Here is a 20,251-nt window from a genome sequence, read left to right on the forward strand (position 1 = left end):
GTAGTAGTAGTAGCTGTTACAGGTAGTCCAGAATTTGGGACCAGAATTTCTGTTGATAAGCAAGTGAGCAGCCCCAGATTTTGCAACTCTTGTTGCTTTGGTTGTTAAGCGAATCCCTGCAGTTGAATCACACTGTTGTTAAGCGAATCCAGACTTACCCCATCCCCCACCCCCTTGACTTTGCTTAGCGGAAGTTGCTGGAAAGGTCATAAATGGTGATCACAATGACCCTGGGACGCCACAACCATTGGATCTGCATGCCGGTGGCCAAGCATCCAATTGTTGATCGGGTGGGACCATGGGGATGCTGTGACGGTTGTATGTGCGAGGACCTGTTGTATGGAACTCGCTTTTTCAGTCCCATGGTGCATTCGAATGAGTTGCTAAACGGGGGATTGTTAAGTCAAGGACAGCCGATGTTTGTTGCCCGCAACACGGTTCATGAGCTACCAAACACGATTGGCCAAAGGTTACACACCGTGTAAGTAGCATCACAAATCAACCAGATATAGAAGGCAGTGTGTGAACCAGCTGCTGTGGATTTCTATGTGAAGTGAGCTCTTCCAGACAGAGATGGACAAATATTTATAACAGTGCATCCTTGAGCTCTCTAATGAAGGGAAGAAAACAGAAGGAAAGGAAATGGAAGGGGAGGGGAGGGGAGGGAGGAGAGGAGAGGATTGGAAATAAAGGGAGGAGAGGGAAGAGAAAGGAGGGGGAGGGGGAGGAGAGAAGAGGGGAGGGAGGGAGGAGAGGAGAGAAGGGGGAGGGGAGAGAAGAGAAGAGAAGGGGAAGGGAGGATAGGATTGGAGGGGGAAGGGAGGGGAGGAGAGAAGAAGGGGGGAGAGAAGGGGGGAGAAGAAGGGGAGGTAGGATAGGATTGGAAATAAAGGGAGAGGAGAGGGAAGAGAAAGGAGGGGGAGGGGGAGGGGAGAAGAGGGGAAGGGAGGGAGGGAGGAGAGAAGGGGAGGGGAGAGAGAAGAGAAGGGGAGGGGAGGGTAGGATAGGATTGGAGGGGGAAGGGAGGAGAGGAGAGAAGAGGGAGGGGAGAGGAGAGGGGAGAAGGGGAGGGTAGGATAGGATTGGAAATAAAGGGAGAGGGGAAGGAAGGAGGAGAGGATTGGCAGTAAAGGGAGAGGAGAGGGAAGAGAGACGGGAGGGGAGGGAGGAGAGAAGAAGGAGGGGAGGGGAGAGAAAAGGGGAGAAGGGAAGGATAGGATTGGAAATAAAGGGAAAGGAGACGGAAGGGAGGAGAGGAAAGGGAAAGGAGGAGAGGGGAGGGAGAAGAGAAGAGGAAAAGAGAAGAGAAGAGAAGAGAAGAGAAGAGAAGAGAAGAGAAGAGAAGAGAAGAGAAGAGATAAAGACCATCCTAAGATTCCAACCCCCCAAAAACCCAAGCTTTTATTTCTTTCATATCTCTTTATTATAAAGCTATATTTACATAGAACAAACCTTTACAGATACACACAACACTGGTAACCCAGTTACCAACAAGGGTTTAAAGCGAGGAGGCATCCCTAGCTGGTATAAATTAGTGTTTCTTTACAAAGAAAAGCCACCTGAAGAAAAAAAATAAAAGTTACACAGATGGGAGCTGCCACACCAGGCTTCTGCGCAGCCCCTCCCTCCCCGTGGCCCAAACACACACGCACCCCCCCACCCTCCCCCACCCCCATACACACAAGTGCAAAACAAGAAGAGCACAGCCAATTCTTTTTACAACCTGGGGGATTTTGTTTTGCAAGTGCGAAAAGCCCAAGCAGAGGGTCTTTGGTGAGAAGGTTCCTCCAGTCCAAGCCGAAATGCAGTTGCAACGATAACGACTTTATAGGGTGGCATTTCATGCATCGAAAAGAGCTTTCACATCGGTTTCGGTCACGTTTACAACCTCCCGGTAAGGTAGGCCCATTTTATAAGCCCATCTTATAAGAGGGAGTGGAGGAAAAAGCAGTCACAGAAAGCCACGAACCAAAAAGGACACGGTCTGAAGCTAGCTTGTCTATTCTTGATTTCAGCTGGTTTTTTTCCTTATGGACTCTTGAGGGATGGGACTTCGTCCTCCTGCTCCGTTGCAGCTGCCGCTTTTAAACGGGGTGAGGGTCAAGCAAGAGATCGTAGCAGTGGGGCGTTTCAATTTTTACTACCGGTTCTGTGGGTGTGGCTTGGTGGGCATGGCATGGCATGGCTTGGTGGGCGTGGCAGGGGAAGGATACTGTAAAATCTCCATTCCCTTCCCACTCCAGGGGAAGGATACTGCAAAATCCCCATTCCTACCCCACTCCAGGGGAAGGATACTGCAAAATCCCCATTCCCATCACACTCCAGGGGAAGGATACTGCAAAATCCCCATTCCCTCCCGATCAGCTGGGACTCGGGAGGCAAAGAATAGATGGGCCACTCAGAATTTTTACTGCCGGTTCCGCGAACTATTCAAAATTTTCGCTACCGGTTCGCCAGAACTGGTCAGAACCTGCTGAAACCCACCTCTGATCGTATCCTTGGCTCAGGATGGAGGGTGGAGAAAAGACCGTAGGAAACGGGGCCCATCTCGGTAGGGCAAAACTTGGGGGGTGGAGGGGGGGTGGAGAGGAAAGGCACACGGATGGTCTGGTGCGGGGAAAGTGGCGTGTGATTTTTTTTTTAAAAAAAAAAAGAGAGACACTGAGCAGGAAGTCCTGTTTTGCACCGAGAAAGACCTTGAGGCTCTCGAGACGTCCCGCAGAAAGGCAGGCGCGGAGCGCAGCACCCCAAACTTGGTCTGTCTCCCTTCCCACCCCTTGCCGGTTGGGTCTCCTCCTGGATCTACGTTTAAGTCTGGAGGGGCCAAGCGGAAAGGTAGCAGCTCAGCTTAAGCATCTAAAGGAGAAAAACTGTAGCTGTTTAATGCTGCTGCGTGATTTGTGCAGTTGTGGAAACGTTGCTCTTGGGAATGCTGTGATGGGAGGAATGCAAAAGGGGGCAGGGCAGGGGGGTGGGCGGGCCTGGGGGGGGTGCTGATGATCTATCAAAAGTGCTTTTCACTGGCCAAAGGACCTTGGACTCCAAGGGCACCACTGGTGGAAGAAGGCCTTGCAACCAGCTGGCGGGGGAGACGTAAGGGTGTTCTCCCACACTCCGCCTAACTTCTGTGGCAAAGAGCCGATGCTACGCCTTCCTTCCTTCCTTCCTTCCTTCCTCTCTACCGTCCTCACCTTCTGGGTCCCCCCTTTTGCTTGGCGGTGGGAAGAGAGAGTCAGAGAAGTGTCACCAGCTTGAGCAGGAGGCACCATTGAGACAGTAGAAGGTGGAAATGCTGGACTCGCACGCTCCCTCCCTCCCTCCCACTCGGGGGCTTCCCCGGGGGCAGCAGACAGCTGCGGTTCAAACTCTGCCATGGATGGAAGCCCTTTACAAGCGAAGTTGATCAAGCAGAGAGGACACAACAGGGCAGGTCATTCCCAGGCAGTCCTTGATCCTGTAAAGATCAAAGAGAGAGCAGGGTTAAAGCCTTCCTGGAGGCATCTGGCCACCATTCTCATCGCACCACTGTGGCATGTTTTGGCTGTTCGGAGAAGGCAAACTTCATAAATTGTAGCAACAGCTTCTTTTTTCTCCGGGGATGTGGAGAAATAAAGACCGTGAATGATCTCTTGGCTGAATCCAAGAGGTTCAGCCAAATCATCAAACAGCCCTTACTCGGGATTAGCAAATGACTTCAAGAGATGTTACAAAGGGAGCTCCCCCACCCACCCCAAGGGAGGACATGCTTCGCGTCCTGCTTAATTTCCTTTTATAGCAGGAAGGGCTATAATAAAATACCCGCACTATTGGAGCAAAATCCAAGGTGAGTAAACCATCTGTTGTTTACCTTTGAGGCACCTTTGAGGCACCGTTCAACTCTGGGTGAACGGTGGATATGGATATTATGGATATTTCCATGTAGGATCCCAAAAGATCACCAAAGGATCCCAGGGTTGTAGGCTAAACAAGTAGGAAGTTCAAGAAACATCCCAGAAGGTCCCTTCCTGGAGACATCTGGGTGGCTTTATGGATACTTCCATGTAGGATCCCAAAAGATCACCAAGGGATCCCAGGGTTGTAGGCTAAACAAGTAGGAAATTCAAGAAACATCCAGAAAGTGCCTTCCTGGAGGCATCTGGGTGACTTTAGGGATACTTCCATGTAGGACCCCAAAAGATCACCAAGGGATCCCAGGGTTGTAGGCTAAACAAGTAGGAAGTTCAAGAAACATCCCAGAAGGTGCCTTCCTGGAGGCATCTGGGTGACTTTAGGGATACTTCCATGTAGGATCCCAAAAGATCACCAAGGGATCCCAGGCTTATAGGTTAAACAAGTAGGAAGTTCAAGAAACATCCCAGAAGGTGCCATTACTAAGACAATCCCATAGGGTTGCCAAACATTCTACAGGGAAATATCTAGGCAGATTCTCCATCGTCCAGGTCATGGTTGTCCCAGAGATGCTTTATTTCAAAAGACAACTGGACTTCCTCATTTTGCTAGAAGACGTTTCGCTCCCATCCTTCCATCCTCCACCATTCAGTCACGACTGAAGAAGCTTCTTGGATGAGAAGCCAAATGTCTTCTAGCAAAACAAGAAAGTCCAGTTGCCTTTTGAAAGAAAGCATCTCTGGGACAGCCATGACCTGGACGATGGAGAATCTCTGTAGACACTTCCATGTAAGATGTTTGGCACAGTGGTGGGATTCAAATTTTTTTACTACCGGTTCTGTGGGTGTGTCTTGGCGGGCGTGGCGTGGCATGGCTTGGTGGGAGTGGGAGGGGAAGGATACTGTAAAATCTCCATTCCCTCCCCAACCCAGGGGAAGGATACTGCAAAATCCCCATTCCCACCCCACTCCAGGGGAAGGATACTGCAAAATCCCCATTTCCTCCCGATCGGCTGGGACTCGGGAGGCAGAGAATAGATGGGGTCGGGGCCAGTCAGAGGTGGTAATTACAGGTTCTCCAAACTACTCAAAATTTCCACTCCCGGTTCTCCAGAACTGGTCAGAACCTGCTGAAACCCACCTCTGGTTTGGCAACCCTATGGAATTGTCTTAGTAACGGCATCTTTTGAGGTGTTTCTTGAAGTTCGTTCTTTACGAACTGCCTGATTCGCCAGTTGCGTCCCTTTCTGGACCGGGACGCCTTGCGCACAGTCACTGACGCCCTTGTTACCTCCCGGCTGGACTACTGTAATGCTCTCTACATGGGGCTCCCCTTGAAGAGCACTCGGAGGCTCCAACTGGTCCAGAATGCGGCCGCGCGGCTAATTATGGGTGCAACTCGTTGCGCCCATGTAACACCTCTCCTGCGCGAGCTGCACTGGCTCCCAGTGGTCTTCCGGGTGCGATTCAAGGTGTTGGTTACCACCTTTAAAGCGCTCCATGGCTCAGGACCTGGGTACCTACGAGACCGCCTTCTGCCACCGATAGCCTCCCACCGACCAGTTCGCTCCCACAGAGAGGGACTCCTCAGGGTGCCGTTGGCCAAATTATGTCGGCTGGCGACACCCAGGAGGAGAGCCTTCTCTGTGGGAGCCCCTGCCCTTTGGAATGAACTGCCCCCGGACATACGCAAGATCTCTGACCTCCGAGTTTTCCACTGTGCTCTTAAGACCCTGCTCTTCCGACAAGCAGGGCTAGCTTCATAATTGAGTTTTAAATTCGGAGTTCTTAAATTTTTGGGGTTTTTTAGCTAATTTTGGCCTTAAATGTAATACTTTTAAGAATTTTTTAAATTTAAATTGTGATATTTGTATTGGGTTTTACCTGGCTGTACACCGCCCCGAGTCCTTCGGGAGAGGGGCGGTATAGAAATAAAATCATCCTTATCCTTATCCTTTAGTCTACAACCCCGGGATTCCTTGATCATCTTTTATCCGTGCATTATGTCCCTGGTGTCCACCCTCCTATTCCATCACCCGTCTCCCGCCTTCTCTCTACCTGTGCTAGAAAGGCATGGGTCCTTTATGTGAAAGACGAGGGCGAGGACGGCGATACCTCCGCCAGGCATTGTGCCGGTGCCCCCCTACACTCCGGATGACTTTGGGGTGCACCACGTTGACGGTGTCTCCTTCCATGAGTTCCTTCCCATCATTTGCTTCAGAGACTGGACCTGCAGGAAGACAAGGAATGAGGCGATGGTGGGAATGGTTTCTTTACCAGGGAATCGGTCAATTTAAGGTAAAGATAAAGGTTCCTCTCGCACATATGTGCTAGTCGTTCCCGACCCTAGGGGGCAGTGCTCATCTCCGCTTCAAAGCCGAAGAGCCAGCGCTGTCCGAAGACGTCTATGTGGCCATGTGGCCGGCATGACTAAACGGCAAAGGCGCACGGAACGCTCTTACCTTCCCACCAATGGCGGTCACTATTTTTTCTACTTGCATTTTTTACGTGCTTTAGAACTGATAGGTTGGCAGAAGCTGGGACAAGTCACGGGAGCTCACCCCGTTACGCGGCACTAGGGATTCGAACCGCTGAACTGCCGACCTTTCAATTGACAAGCTCAGCGTCTTAGCCATTGAGCCACCACATCAATCAATTTAGTCTCCCCCAAATTCTAGAATTCCTGGTTTTATTCAAAACCATCGGCAAACGGTCGCAAATCTAGAGTAGAAGCTCCTGGAACCCGACTCATTCACACATGCAGTTAGCTTTCATTTCGTATGCAACCATACCGTCCTTGTCTGCTAAACAGATGGTGGTGGTTTTATGGAAGAGGTTGACCAAATTTGTACGTAGTTTTGTGCAATAACTACAAATAATTGACAGATGAGACCATGGATTTGGGGAAGGGCCATCGTAGGCGGCACAAGCTGCATTTTACTTTGATATAAAGGTCTCGCAAGGTCTTCTGGCATCCAAGGCACTAATCATAGCCGTACTGAGAATTTCAAGCATCTGTTTGACCTGTAACAGCCATAATAATAAATTTAATGTGCCTGCATAGGCCAACGTTGACGCTACAGCTAGTCATCCCGTATTCCATCTCCCAAAAGCGTCTGCCAAAAAAGAAACCCCCGATCGCTTTTTGAAGCTAAGGGGGAAGACTGAGGTCTTTTGAGGGTGTTAGGCAGTGGTGAAATCCAATTTTTTTTTACTACTGGTTCTGTGGGCGTGGCATGGCTTGGTGGGCGTGGCAGGGGAAGGATACTGCAAAATCTCCATTCCCACCCCACTCCAGGGGAAGGATACTTCAAAATCTCCATTCCCGCCCCACTCCAGGGAAAAGATACTGCAAAATCTCCATTCCCACCCCACTCCAGGGGAAGGATACTGCAAAATCCCCATTCCCTCCCCACTCCAGGGGAAAGATACTGCAAAATCTCCATTCCCACCGCACTCCAGGGGAAAGGTATTGCAAAATTTCCATTCCCAACCCACTCCAGGGTAAGGATACTGCAAAATCCCCATTCCCTCCCCACTCTGGGGCCAGCCAGAGTCAGCATTTGCCGGTTCTCCGAACTACTCAACATTTCTGCTACCGGTTCTCCAGAACCTGTCAGAACCTGCTGAATTTCACCGCTGGTGTTAGGGCACCGCTATTCTGATTTTTCTTTTTTAAAAAAAATGCATTAAAAAAAAGCTTTGAATCTCCATTTCAAAGCTGAAGAGCCAGTGCTGTCCGAAGACATCTCCGTGGTCATGTGGCCGGCATGATTCAACGCCAAAGGCGCATGGAACGCTGTTACCTTCCCACCAAAGTGGTCCCTATTTTTCTACTTGCATTTTTTACATGCTTTCGAACTGCTAGGTTGGCAGAAGCTGGGACAAGTAATGGGAGCTCACCCCGTTACCCGGCACTAGGGATTCGAACTGCAGAACTGCCGACCTTTCGATCGGCAAGCTCAGCGTCTTAACCACTGAGCCACCGCATTCCCTACATCCAATAGTTAGCAGCACCCAAAATTATAAACCCAGCACTAAGTAACAGGCGTATGGTCTGCAAACAGGAGCTGGCCAGCACATTTTATAGGAGCAAAAGAAAAGTAAACGGAAATCTTTGGGCTGCATAAATCTGACTGTCGTGGCTGGACAGGAGAGAGAAGAGTTATCAAAAGTACTAAAAATTTGTCTCCTCGGTCAGCCCCTTCTACCCGATCTTTCCACTTTAGAAATTTCCCTCCCCTCCCGTCCTCCTCCACAGCTTTGGGAAGGGCAAAAATTCTCCCTTGAAGGGAAGGCGAGTCCCCAGCGCTTTGATTTCACAATAGAAAAGAGACGCTGCATTGCCAGCCCTCTGTAAATCATTGGGGCCAGATCTCTTTATTAGCCAGCACCAATCTGGAGCCGGAGGAGGCTCTTCCCACTTGGGTTCTGGAGGCTACCAAAATTGGTTCCTCCTTGGATTCTGTTGCTGTGATGTCACCGATCCCTTTTCTACAATGGGAAGGGCAAGAGATTTTTAAAAAGGGTATAAAAGCTTCAAGGAACTCTGGTTCCTGGAAAAATCCTATGTTTTGGGAGAAGAATATTACAGATTAACCGAGTTGGAAGGGAACTTGTAGGTCATCTAGTCCAACCAGAAGTGAAATCCAGTGTTGTGGCCTGTCAGCAGCCTGTGTGGATTGTAGCTGATTTCAGCAGCAAGGAGGCTGGTGTGGTGCTGTGCCAGCAGCCTGTGCAGCTGGCACTCGAGTCAGACAATGAGGAGGCTGGAGAACATGTAGTGTCAGAGGCCTTCAGAACCTCCAGAAGCTCCCTTAAGTGAAGAGGAGGAGCCTCTTCTCGATGCACGGGGCACGCAGAGCTGTTAAAAGGCAGGAGTGGCTCCTCAGGAGGAGGTCTCCTCGAGAGTAAGGCTTGGGGCTAATTGGCCATTCCCCTAGCCTATTTAAGGAAAGACTGAGGCAATTTGCAGGGAACAACCCCCACCCCTTAGCAAATTTTCCCATTGCTATCTCTTCCCTCATTTTCACACATGTTTCTCGCACTCAAACCAAAGGGATTCACTGCATCCTGAATCCAAGAAATAGAAGAAGAAATGATGGGGAAGAAATGAAGGTAGTGACAGATTTTATTTTCCTGGGCTCCAAGATCACCGCAGATGGGGACTGCAGCCAAGAAATTAAAAGATGCTTGATCCTGGGGAGGAAAGCTATGGCAAATCTAGACAGCTTACTAAAAAGCAGAGACATCACCCTGCCAACAAAAGTGCATTTAATCAAGGCTACGGTTTTCCCAGTTGTAATGTATGGCTGTGAAAGTTGGACCATCAGGAAGGCTGAGCGCCAAAGAAATTGAGGCCTTTGAACTCTGGTGCTGAAGAAGACTCCTGCGAGTCCCTTGGACTGCAAGGCGATCCAACCGGTCAGTCCTAGAGGAAATCAATCCTGACTGCTCTTCAGAAGGTCAGATCCTGAAGATGAAACTCAAATACTTTGGCCACCTAATAAGAAGGAAGAACTCCCTGTAGAAGAGCCTAATGCTGGGAACGATTGAAGGCAAAAGAAGAAGGGGACGGCAGAGAAGGAGGTGGCTGGATGGAGTCACTGAAGCAGTCGGCGTGAGCTTCAATGGACTCCAGAGGATGGTAGAGGACAGGAAGGCCTGGAGGAACGTTGTCCATGGGGTCGCGATGGGTCGGACACGACTTCGCAACTAACAACAACAATGAACCCAAGGCCGGCTCCTCCAGGCTGTTTGAGACCAACCTTCCAGTAGTCATGGCAGTAGGCCCAACCCTCAGGCTTTGCTTCCTGAATTGTCCCCCAACCGGACCAATTCAGCAATGAACTATTTCCTGGATGTTATTTAGTCTGAATCTGACCATATCTTTCAGCTTCAGCTCTTGAACCAATGGATTTCCCTCGGCTGGTCTGGGATGTGCCAGCTATGGCAAAGCTCACGAAATGCCAACATTGCTGTTGATTCAACTTCATAAATACATTGGGCCTTTTCCAGAGGTCAAGGTCTTTACGATCCCCAGCGAGAAAATAACAGATAAACACGAGGGAGGGGCAAAGGCCAGGCTAGTCAGGAAAAATACACAAGTTTGCACCAGCTTTAAAAAGAAGAAACCTTCTTCAAACTGGAACTCCAGCCTTGTTGGAGTTCAACTCTCTCAATTCCCAATCAGTGGGATATTTCTTTCGTTGAGACGTCCTTTGTGTTCTCTGAGCTTGGTGGTTGTCTTGCAGACGTTTTGTGACCCAACTAGGTAACATTATCAGTGCTGGAGTTAGTGGAGGGGAGGAGGAGCAGGAGGAGGAGAACTGTGGGGTCCTTGATGCTCTCTGAGCTTGGTGGTTTTCGTGTAGATATTTCATGATCCAACTATGTAACATTATCAGTGCTGAAAGGGAGGAAGTTTGTGGAGGAAGAGGAGGAGGAGGACTGTGGGGTCCTTGGTGCTCTCTGAGCTTGGTTTTCTTGCAGACGTTTCATCACCCAACTAGGTAACATCATCAGTGCTAGTGAGTGTGGGGGTTTGCTCCCTGTTTATCTTCCGTACTTTGCACTGCAGGTTTTGGTGGTGGCTGTGGGTTTTTGTCCTTGGTAGTTCCTTGATTAGGGCCTTGTTTTCTGTTAAGTTGTTTATCTGAACAAACCACTGAATATAAACAGGGAGGAAAGCCCACACTCTCTAGTACTGATGATGTTACTTAGTCAGGGTCATGAAACGTCTGCAAGAAAACCTCCAAGCTCAGAGAGCACCAAGGACCCCCTCATTTCAACCCTGAGCTACAAATATCCCCCCTTTATTGATCCTTTTCATTCTAGTGGGATAAACTCTCCAACCAGGCTATTTTAACGGAGGCACGGACGGACCCACCCACCCACCCCCAAATCGCTCCCGGCAATGGCTCTTCTGGCATGAGAGGCTTGTGTGGCTTGTCCTGCGGCGGAGATGGCACTTCGGTTGGCTCTGCTCCTCGGGCCCTTTCAGCCTTGACAGGATGGGGTTTGTTCCTGGCATGAAAAGCGCTTTGTCCAAGCCTGTTATTGGTGGAGGGGGATGGAGAGGAGGAAGAGAATCGAGTTCCTGTCAACAGAGGCCGATGGGCAAGACCCCCGTAGCGGCAAACATCCGCCTGACACGCAGCCCCACTCAACATGTTGCTGACAGCATCCTCAGAGGCTCTTTTTCCCCCCCTTTTTTTAAAGCAAAGGGCCGGCAGGAACAATCTCAGCTGAACCAGGGATGGGAGAAATGAGAGGAACGACAATGCCAGAGCTCCCTGTAACAGTATTGCCCAAAAGGCATGAAGAGTTGTTAACCTAATCTTGCGTAGCTTCTTCTCCGGCAATATTGTACTGCTAACTAGAGCATACAAAACCTTTGCCAGACCAATTCTCGGATACAGCTCGTCTGCCTGGAACCCGCACAACTCAATACAGTTGAGCGAGTCCAGAGATGTTTCACGAGAAGAGTCCTCCATTCCTCCACCCGCAACAGAATCCCTTATGCCACCAGGCTTGAAATTTTGGGCTTAGACAACTTTGAACTTTGAAAGAGCCTTGGTGGCGCAGCAGACTAATGTACTGTTAAGTAACACCAGCTGCCCGCAATTACTGCAAGTTCAAATCTCACCAGGCTCAAGGTTGACTCAGCCTTCCATCCTTTCGAGGTAGGTAAAATGAGGACCCGGATTGTGGGGGCAAGAAGCTGACTTTGTATAAAAAAGAACACGCTTAGGGGGCCCCCGAAAGCCCTACTAAGCAGGTATGTACAAAAGTATGAAGGCTATTGCTTAACGCATTGTAAGCCACCCTGAGTCTCCGGAGAAGGGTGGCATATAAATCGAACCAATAAATAAATAAATAAACTATGCTGCCTTCGGTCTGACCTAAGCGTAGTACATAAAATTATCTGCCACAATGTCCTTCCTGTCAATGACTACTTCAGCTTCAACCACAACAATACACGAGCAAATAATAGATACAAACTCAAGGTCAACCGCTCCAAACTCGACTGCAGAAAATACGACTTCAGCAACAGAGTGGTCAATGCCTGGAATGCACTACCTGACTCTGTGGTTTCTTCCCCAAACCCCCAAAACTTTAACCGTAGACTGTCTACTGTTCACCTCACCCCATTCCTAAGAGGTCTGTAAGGGGCGTGCATAAGTGCACCAGCGTGCCTACCATCCCTGTCCTAATGTCCCCCTTTTATTCGTCTCCATTTCATGTATTCATAATCATATTTATACTTTTATCTGTAATATATGCTTGAATGAATGAATGAATGAATGAATGAATGAATGAATAAAATAGGGAAAAAATGATGCCTTTCCAGAATGCATCATCAGCGGTCCATGTAATCTTTGGTGCAACGCAGGGAAAACGGTCGCTTAATTTCTACAGAAGAAAAAAGGTTTGCTTTCTGGAGTCGAATTTCTGTTTTTCTTTGGGGGTGGGAAACTGTTCACCCCCTTCCTTCTTTAAATTCATTTGAATAAATTGCCAGCTGGGGAATTCTGGGAGGTGAAGCCCACAAGTCTTACCAGAGTTGCCAAGTTCGGAGACTTCTGGTTTAGTCCCAAGTCTCGCTCTTGTGATGAACTGCAGAACAAGATTCTTTTGTTCACGCAAACCTATTTGTGCATGGAAGAAGGTTTTCTGCTCTCTTCTCTGGACTGTGATTGCAAGCTTCTCTGAAGCACCCTGGATAGATTGATGGCCACAACACGAATTTCCTAACGAGATTGAAGTCTGCGGTTCAAAAGACCCACCACCCTAGGATGGGGAATATGGCTTTAAAACAATTATTTTGAAAGCCGTATCAAGGTCTTATTACTGAGAACTGGCAATTGCCTCGTAACCAGGGGGTTCGTAGGGGTTCGGGAGAACCTCAAGCTAAGATTCTGTGCAGTTCCGAGAACCCCCAAATCCCACTCCAGGCTGGCCCCGCCCATCCCCTCACAGGAGTCCCTACATGACCTGTTTTGGATGCAGGTAAGTGCAGGACGCACAGGGAGGCTCAGGGAGGGTGAAAAACGGGCCTACTGAAAGTTTGGGAAAGCCGGAAATGAGTCCATTTCCAGCCTCCAGAGGGCATCCAGAGCCTGGGGAGGCCGTTTTTGCCCTCCTGGAGGCTTGAGAAAAGCCTCTGGAGCCGGGAGAGGGCAAAAATGCCCCCTCCGCCGTGGTACAGGAGGCCGACTAGGCCATGCCCACCATGGCCACGCCCACCCAGCAACTGGGCAGAGAACTCCATGCTAAAATTTTTGAAGCCCACCGCTGCTCTCAGCCTAAGAAGGAAGCATGGAAGTAACCGTGCCACCATGTATATGGCGACAGATTCACACTAAGCAATGACTTAGCCGTGGTTGACCAAATAAGCCACCATTCGCTGAGTTCCCCCAACAGACTTCGTGAAAGCCAAAGAAGGCAGGTTACCGTAATGTCTGCGAATCCAACCTGATCTACTGGAACCCAATTGCCCTTCTTGTTCCATGCTAAGCTGCATTAGAACGTGCAACTCCAATTACGCACAACCTCCAAACTTTTTAATGCTTGTAAGCTCCCTGGATGAAAGCGGCTTAAAAGAACAAGTCTTGCAACGCCCGTAAAGACTAACCAGTTTGTGAAGACGTTTAAGCCTTCGTGTGGATTAGACTCCATCATCTTTCCAGTCTTTCAAAGAATAGTGGATTCTTATATTGTTTTCGCAAACGCGGCCCGGAACTCTGACGAGATGTCAAACCCACAGCCTTGTGCACTCACCTATGGTTGAAAGCAGTGGTGAAATGTAAATTTTGTTACTACCGGTTCTGTGGGCGTGGCTTGGTGGGGGGAGGGGTAATATGATGGAGTGGGCGTGGCCAACTTTTTTTTTTTTTTTTTTACTTTTAAAATCATTTTTCTACAACCTCTTCGGCTGAAGAGGTTGTTAAAAAAATGCTTTTAAAGCCTCTGACGATCCCAGCTGATTTGCCTGATCGGCAAAGGCTTTTTCTTTTTTTTTAAGCCTCTGACGATCCTAGTTGACTTGCCTGATCGACAGAGGCTTTGTTTTTACTTTTAAAAATATTTTTTCTATAACCTCTTCGGCCGAAGAGGTTGTAGAAAAAATGCTTTTAAAAATTAAAAAAAAAGCCTCTGATGATTGCGTGGCTCATCAGAGCAATGGGGGTGGGGGCAGGGATTTTTGCTACCGGTTCTCCGAACCACCCACCTCCATCGCTACCGGATCAGGCGATCCGGTCCAAACCGGGAGCATTTCACCCCTGGTTGAAAGCTTGGGATCTTGGAAAAAATTTGAGGGTGGCCTCCCGAATTCACAGCCCGTAGGATGTCTTCTCTCTTCCCCCAACCTGTCTGGCACAAGTCCCAGAGATGGCACACACGTGTCACATCAGGCAAATAAATTACATAATGTGTGCCGTTTGTGCAACGCTGTGAGATGTCGTGGGACATCACTCGCCCTTCCTTGCCTCCTGCAGATGCCTGTGCCCTGATTCACTCTCTTCGAATGTGCATCATGTGCAGATGCTTCTCACCTCCCTCTGCAGCCACAGGAGGGAGCCTCTTAATTCAGCACATCATCGACTCATTTTAATTAATAAGCTGGAATCATTCATTCATCAGCCCTCCATGCTGGCCCTTTTAGATATAAAATGGAATGCTGCATCTCATTTGGGTTGCCATGATGTAAAAAAGATGTGGAGACTCTAGAAAGAGTGCAGAGAAGAGCAACAAGTCCATGCCAGCCTTTTTTTTCCTGTAGAACAGGGGTCTCCAATCTTGGCAACTTTATGCCTGGCGGACTTGAACTCCCAGAATCCTCCAGCCAGCAAAAGGGAATTCTGGGGAATTCTGGGAGTTGAAGTCCTCCAGGCTTAAAGTTGCCAAGGTTGGAGACCCCTGCTGTAGACGGAGCCTCCGATGTGGAAAAATACGGTGCCCTATCAGCTGGCCATGATTTTAAGCCATTTTTATGTAAAAAAGATGTGGGGACTCTAGAAAGAGTGCAGAGAAGAACAACAAAGAAGAAGAGTGGACTGGAGACTAAAACATATGAAGAACGGTTGCAGGAACTGGGTATGTCTAGTTTAATGAAAAGAAGGACCAGGGGAGACATGATAGCAGAGTTCCAATATCTCAGGGGCTTCCACAAAGAAGAGGGAGTCAAGCTATTCTCCAAAGCACCTGAGGGCAGGACAAGAAGCAATGGGTGGAAACTAATCAAGGAGAGAAGCAACCTAGAACTATGGAGAAATTTCCTGATAGAACAATTAATCAGTGGAACAACTTGCCTCTAGAAGTTGTGAATGCTCCAACACTGGAAGTTTTTAAGAAGATGTTGGATAACCATTTGTCTGAAGTGGTGTAGCGTTTCCTGCCTAAGCAGTGGGTTGGACTAGAAGACCTCCATGGTCCCTTCCAACTTATTCTGTTATATCCTTGACGCCATCAGAGATATATCTCAAACATCTTCGACCAAGCTTGGTTTGAAGGCAAGGCTGCCTGGGAGAAATCAGCCGTGACCTGTTCCAAGCCAGGTCACAAATACCAATGGCCCTCACTCCTGCTTCTGAGAGGCTTTACAACCCCGAGCTACAACAGGGCAGCTTTGCTGAAAGAACAGGGACAGGCCCACAACCACACCCCAAGGGGAGCACTGCACGGAATCCAGCAGGTTTGCACAAGCCAAGGCCCTTTTCTGCACAACAGGCTGACCCGCAAAGGTTTGGAAAACCTGTGCTTGCTTAGGCAAAAGCTTGCTGGCCTACAACAATATCCAGTTTTTCCTTGTTAAGCCTTATATCACTTTTTTTCTCTCCCCCACCCCAACCTCCCAACCCTGGACTAAATCCAATCCTTTTTCTCATCTGCTTCAAATGCTTCCTCCTGTTTCTTCATCCTGGATGATTCCTGGCAGCAGGGACTCTGCGCCACCCAGTTTTGAGGGCTGCAACTCCCAATCGTTTCGTGCCCAAATTCCAAAGTGCCACCTTTCTACCAGGACAGCCAGTTATAAAGAGCCAGTCAAGAATTTCAGGGAAGAAATCTGTGCATAATTACTGCAATTGGTTGGATTTACGCCCAAGTAGTAAGCCTTTGTAAGAATACAGCAACCGGGGCAGGTCCCGAGTTCAGTTCTCACTTCTACTATTCATTCACTTCCACCTTTGCAATATTAGGAGTGGTAATACAGATAGTTCTTGTTTAATGACAACTGGGACCAGCCATTTGGTCATTAAGCAAAGCAACCCCGAATGAAAACACTGCATTTTTATTTATTTATTTATATGCCACCCTTCTCCGGAGACTCAGGTCGGCTTACAATGCATTAAGCAATAGCCTTCATACTTTTGTATATTTTATACAAAGTCAGCTTATTACCCCCACAAACCGGGGCCTCATTTTACCCACCTTAGAAAGGATGGAAGGCTGAGTCAACCTTTGAATTTGACTCCAGCTCTGACATATGAAGTTATAAATGAGGAGATTGGTCCTAAAAGTTATTTTTTCGTCACCGTCACAACTGCAAACGGTCATTAAATGGCAGTCATTAAACAAGGACTGTCTGTTTGAGCCTACTGCAAAGAGCTGGCACAAAGATTCTTAAATAATCCGAAACACATTAGCTACGGTGCTATTTCATTCGAACAAGATTCCCCCACCCCCACCCCATGCACAGCCCAGATCATATTATCTTATCTTAGTTTGACATTAAGAAATAAATAAATAAATAAATCTTGCATCGTTAATCTTTCCTACCCTGGCAGGACCAGCCAGACAAAAGCTGAAATCTCCAACGATATCTTTAATTAAATACATTATTCTATTCCATCCACTCTTAGGAAAATGGGTTCCGCTGGGAACCCGGCTGGGACTTTAAGCCAACTTCAAGCAGGGGGGGTTGAAAAATCTTCAAGTGTGCCAATTCTGATAAATTTCTCACTCACCCCTCCATCCTTCCCAATGCTAAACTGTAATCAACCCGAAGATGAACTTAAGATTCAGGCTGAAAGTGGAAAAAATATAAAAGAGTTAGGAGAAAGGAGAGTCACCTGCCCAGGAGAAAATCCTAGCTGCCTTTTAAACAAAGCTTAAACATCAAGACAGGCCAAACTGGGTCACACCGCGTGAAAAAAATCCACGGTGACTTGGAATGGGTGAGATTCTAACGAGCGTCTTTACGCAACACATTTGAAATCCGACACAGGGGAGGCACATTCAGTGAAGGATTGCGATGCGTCCCGCATGCCAAGTTTGCGATCCGCAACCTTTTGAGTGACAGGAGCCAGCAGACAGGAAAAAGGACACACACACACCCCGAAGGCCTCCCCGGCAAAGGGTTTTGTGAGACCCCCCCCAAAAAAAACTTTCCAGCTCTTCCCCTTCGGAAAGGCGTGCGCCCCAACGGGTCTGTTTCATCTCCATCGTTGTTGCTGCTTCTTGTTGCAGCGCTTTGGGCAAAAAGGATCGCTGGAGATCCCCAAACATAGCAACATCCCGCGGGGAGGCGGGATCGAAACGAAAGGTCGGAGAAGAGAGCCCGGCGACCGCGTGAAGGTCACAAAAGCGAAACACGAAGGAAGGGGAAGGAGAAACAAGAGGCTGGCTGGCGGTCCACGCTTTCGCCTCCCGCTCCACAGCGCGCGCGTGGATGGATGGGGAAGCGCCAAGCGCGCTCTGCACAGGCTCAGAGGCACCCTTTCCCCTCCCTCTCCCCAAACCCAAGCTTTGGCTTAAGGCCGACCCCCCACCCCCAAGGCCCGCCTTGGCCTTTCCCTTATCCCGCAATCTTTTCTCTAGGAGCTTTTTCCTCCAGCTGCAACGTCCCGGGGGGGGGGACAGCGGCGGAGGAAAGCCGCCCTATTCCTGGCCCCATCGCCAAGAGAGGGACGTGCCCGGCTCCGATGGGCCGGCCCCTTGCGGTTCCCTCCGGACCAGGCTTCCCCCACTTTACCTGGCTGCGCCGCCAGGTGCTTTGCTGGGGTTCCCGCCGCCCGCTCGGAGTCCTTCTCCCCCTTTTCCAAAAAACCGGTCCCCGCTCGCTCCTTTCCCGAATCCCGCGAAAGGCAGGCATTCAACAGGTCGAGCCTCCTCCTCCTCTCCAGACGCGCTGGGAGCGCAGCGCCTCCAGCCAAAGGGCCCTTTTGAAAGCAGCCAATTTCTTCCAAGAGAATCGAGCTGGAAGGGAGGGACCTTAGAGGTCTTCTAGTCCAGCCCCTTGGCTCAAGCAGGAGAAACCTATATATACCATCAAAAAGGGGCTGGAAGCAGGACGGTTCCCTCCCTCCCTCCTTCCCTCCCAGCCAGGCTCTCCTGGGTTCCCTTTTGCCCTTCGCGGGACGGGGAGAGGAGACGCGGGACGGGGAGAGGAACTGCCAATAGGCCGGCCGAGGGCCGAAGCTAGCAGGCGTTCCTGGAAGCAGAAATTCGTCAGGAATGGTGTAGGGGCTCCTGCTTAGGCGCGGGGTTGGACTAGATGACCTCTAAGGTCCCTGCCAACTCTGTTAAACAGAGGCAAGTCGGACGGATCGGACGCTGCTAAGGCTGCCCTTCCACCCAACCACCCGTCCCTGCCCCAGCCAGCCACAGATTGACCCAGGAGCCTGGCACCGGTCCCTATCCCCGGGGAGAGATGGTCCCGATGGCAGCGCCCTCCCCCCCCCCCCGAGGGCGCTTCCACCCACCCACCCGTCCCTGCCTCTGCTCCTGCCCCTGCCAGCCAGAGATTGACCCCAGGAGGCGTCGAGGCGAGCCTGGCACTGGTCCTATCCCAGGGCAGAGATGGTCCCGATGGCAGCCTCCCCCCCCCGTGGGCGCTTCCACCCACCCACTCACCCACCCGTCCCTGCCCCAACCAAGCACAGATTGACCCCAGGAGGAGGCGAGGCGAGCCTGGCACCGATCCCCATCCCAGGGCAGAGATGGTCCCGATGGTAGCCCCCACCCCACGCCCCCAGAGGGCTCTTCCACCCCCCCCCACCCACCCGTCCCTGCCCCTGCCCCTGCCAGCCAGAGATTGACCCCAGGAGGGGGCGAGGCGAGCCTGGCACCGGTCCCTATCCCCGGGCAGAGATGGCCCCGATGACAGCCCCCCGCCCCCCCCCCCAGAGGGCTCTTCCACCCACCCACCCACCGCCCCCCGGCCGGGCAAGAGCCACCCACCTCCGGAGGCCGAGCCGAGCGCCTGGCACAGCAGCAGCACCACCACCAGCAGCGCCAGCAACCAGCGCCGCCCGCCCATCGCGCCCCACGCGGCCGCCACGGCAATGCCCCCGCGGCCAGCAGCAGGCAACAGCTGCAGGAGCGGATGCAAACGGCAAAGCCAGCCAGCCAGCGAGCAAGGCGGTTGGTTGCTCCAGCCGCCGCCAGGCTGCATTTGTAGCCGAGAGGAGCTGGAGGCGGCCCGCCCGGTCATGTGGCTGCCTCCACGCCCACCTACCCACCCAACCCCCTCCACCAGGGCCTCCCACCCCCAACCCTGCTCCCGCGACCGCCAGGGACGCCCCCGCCAGGCGAGAATTCCCTGGCTTCACCCTCCCCCCCCCCGAAGTGGGACTCCGGCCAAGAGGGATCGTGCCCGCCAGGATCGGATCGTGCCCCCCCTCCTTCTCATTGCTAAGACAACCAACCCCCCCCCCTTCCTCGCTGCCACCACTTTTTGGATCTGCCCATTTAGGGGCGGGCTTCCTAGTAACAGTAACAGAGTTGGAAGGGACCTTGGAGGTCATCTAGTCCAGCCCCCTGCTCCAGGGGTGGGTTTCAAAAATTTTTTTATTACCGGTTCTGTGGGTGTGGCATGGCTTGGTGGGTGTGGCTTGGTGGGCGTGGCAGGGGAAGGATGCTGTAAAATCTCCATTCCCTCCCCACTCCAGGGGAAGGATACTGTAAAATCGCCATTCCCACCCCACTCCAGGAGAAGGATGCTGTAAAATCTCCATTCCCTCCCCACTCCAGGGGAAGGATGCTGTAAAATCTCCATTCCCTCCCCACTCCAGGGGAAGGATACTGCAAAATCCCCATTTCCTCCTGACCAGCTGGGACTTGGGAGGCCGAGAAGAGATGTGGGCGGGGCCAGTCAGAATTTTTACTACCGGTTCTCCGAACCACTCAAAATTTCCGCTACCGGTTCTCCAGAACCTATCAGAACCTGCTGGATTTCACCCGATACGAACCCTGAACTGCCGACCTTTCAACCGATAAGCTCAGTGTCTTAGCCCCTGAGCCACCATGTCCCTACGTAAGGCCCACCCTTTTTTTTTTTTTTTTTGCATGCCCCCCTCCCAGTTCAGTACAGCACAGATGCCCTGTAAAATACATCAGGACTCTCAGCATTCCGGGTC

At 50.7% G+C, this 20,251-nt stretch overlaps 1 protein-coding gene across 1 annotated transcript; it reads right to left on the minus strand.

Annotated features, from left to right (window-relative positions):
* Positions 1-1,399: 1,399 nt before the first annotated feature.
* Positions 1,400-19,320, minus strand: APLN (apelin). Its single transcript, XM_087877456.1, has 3 exons — positions 19,074-19,320; positions 5,946-6,117; positions 1,400-3,454 (listed from the first exon to the last, which is right to left on the minus strand). Exons 1-2 carry the CDS (start codon positions 19,285-19,287, stop codon positions 5,951-5,953), a joined length of 381 nt encoding a protein of 126 aa, XP_087733582.1. The 5' UTR covers positions 19,288-19,320; the 3' UTR covers positions 1,400-3,454; positions 5,946-5,950.
* Positions 19,321-20,251: the final 931 nt, after the last annotated feature.

Source organism: Pantherophis guttatus, chromosome 12 (assembly GCF_059756535.1).
Source record: "Pantherophis guttatus breed Tessera chromosome 12, ASM5975653v1, whole genome shotgun sequence".
NCBI classification, from domain to species: Eukaryota; Metazoa; Chordata; class Lepidosauria; order Squamata; family Colubridae; genus Pantherophis; species Pantherophis guttatus.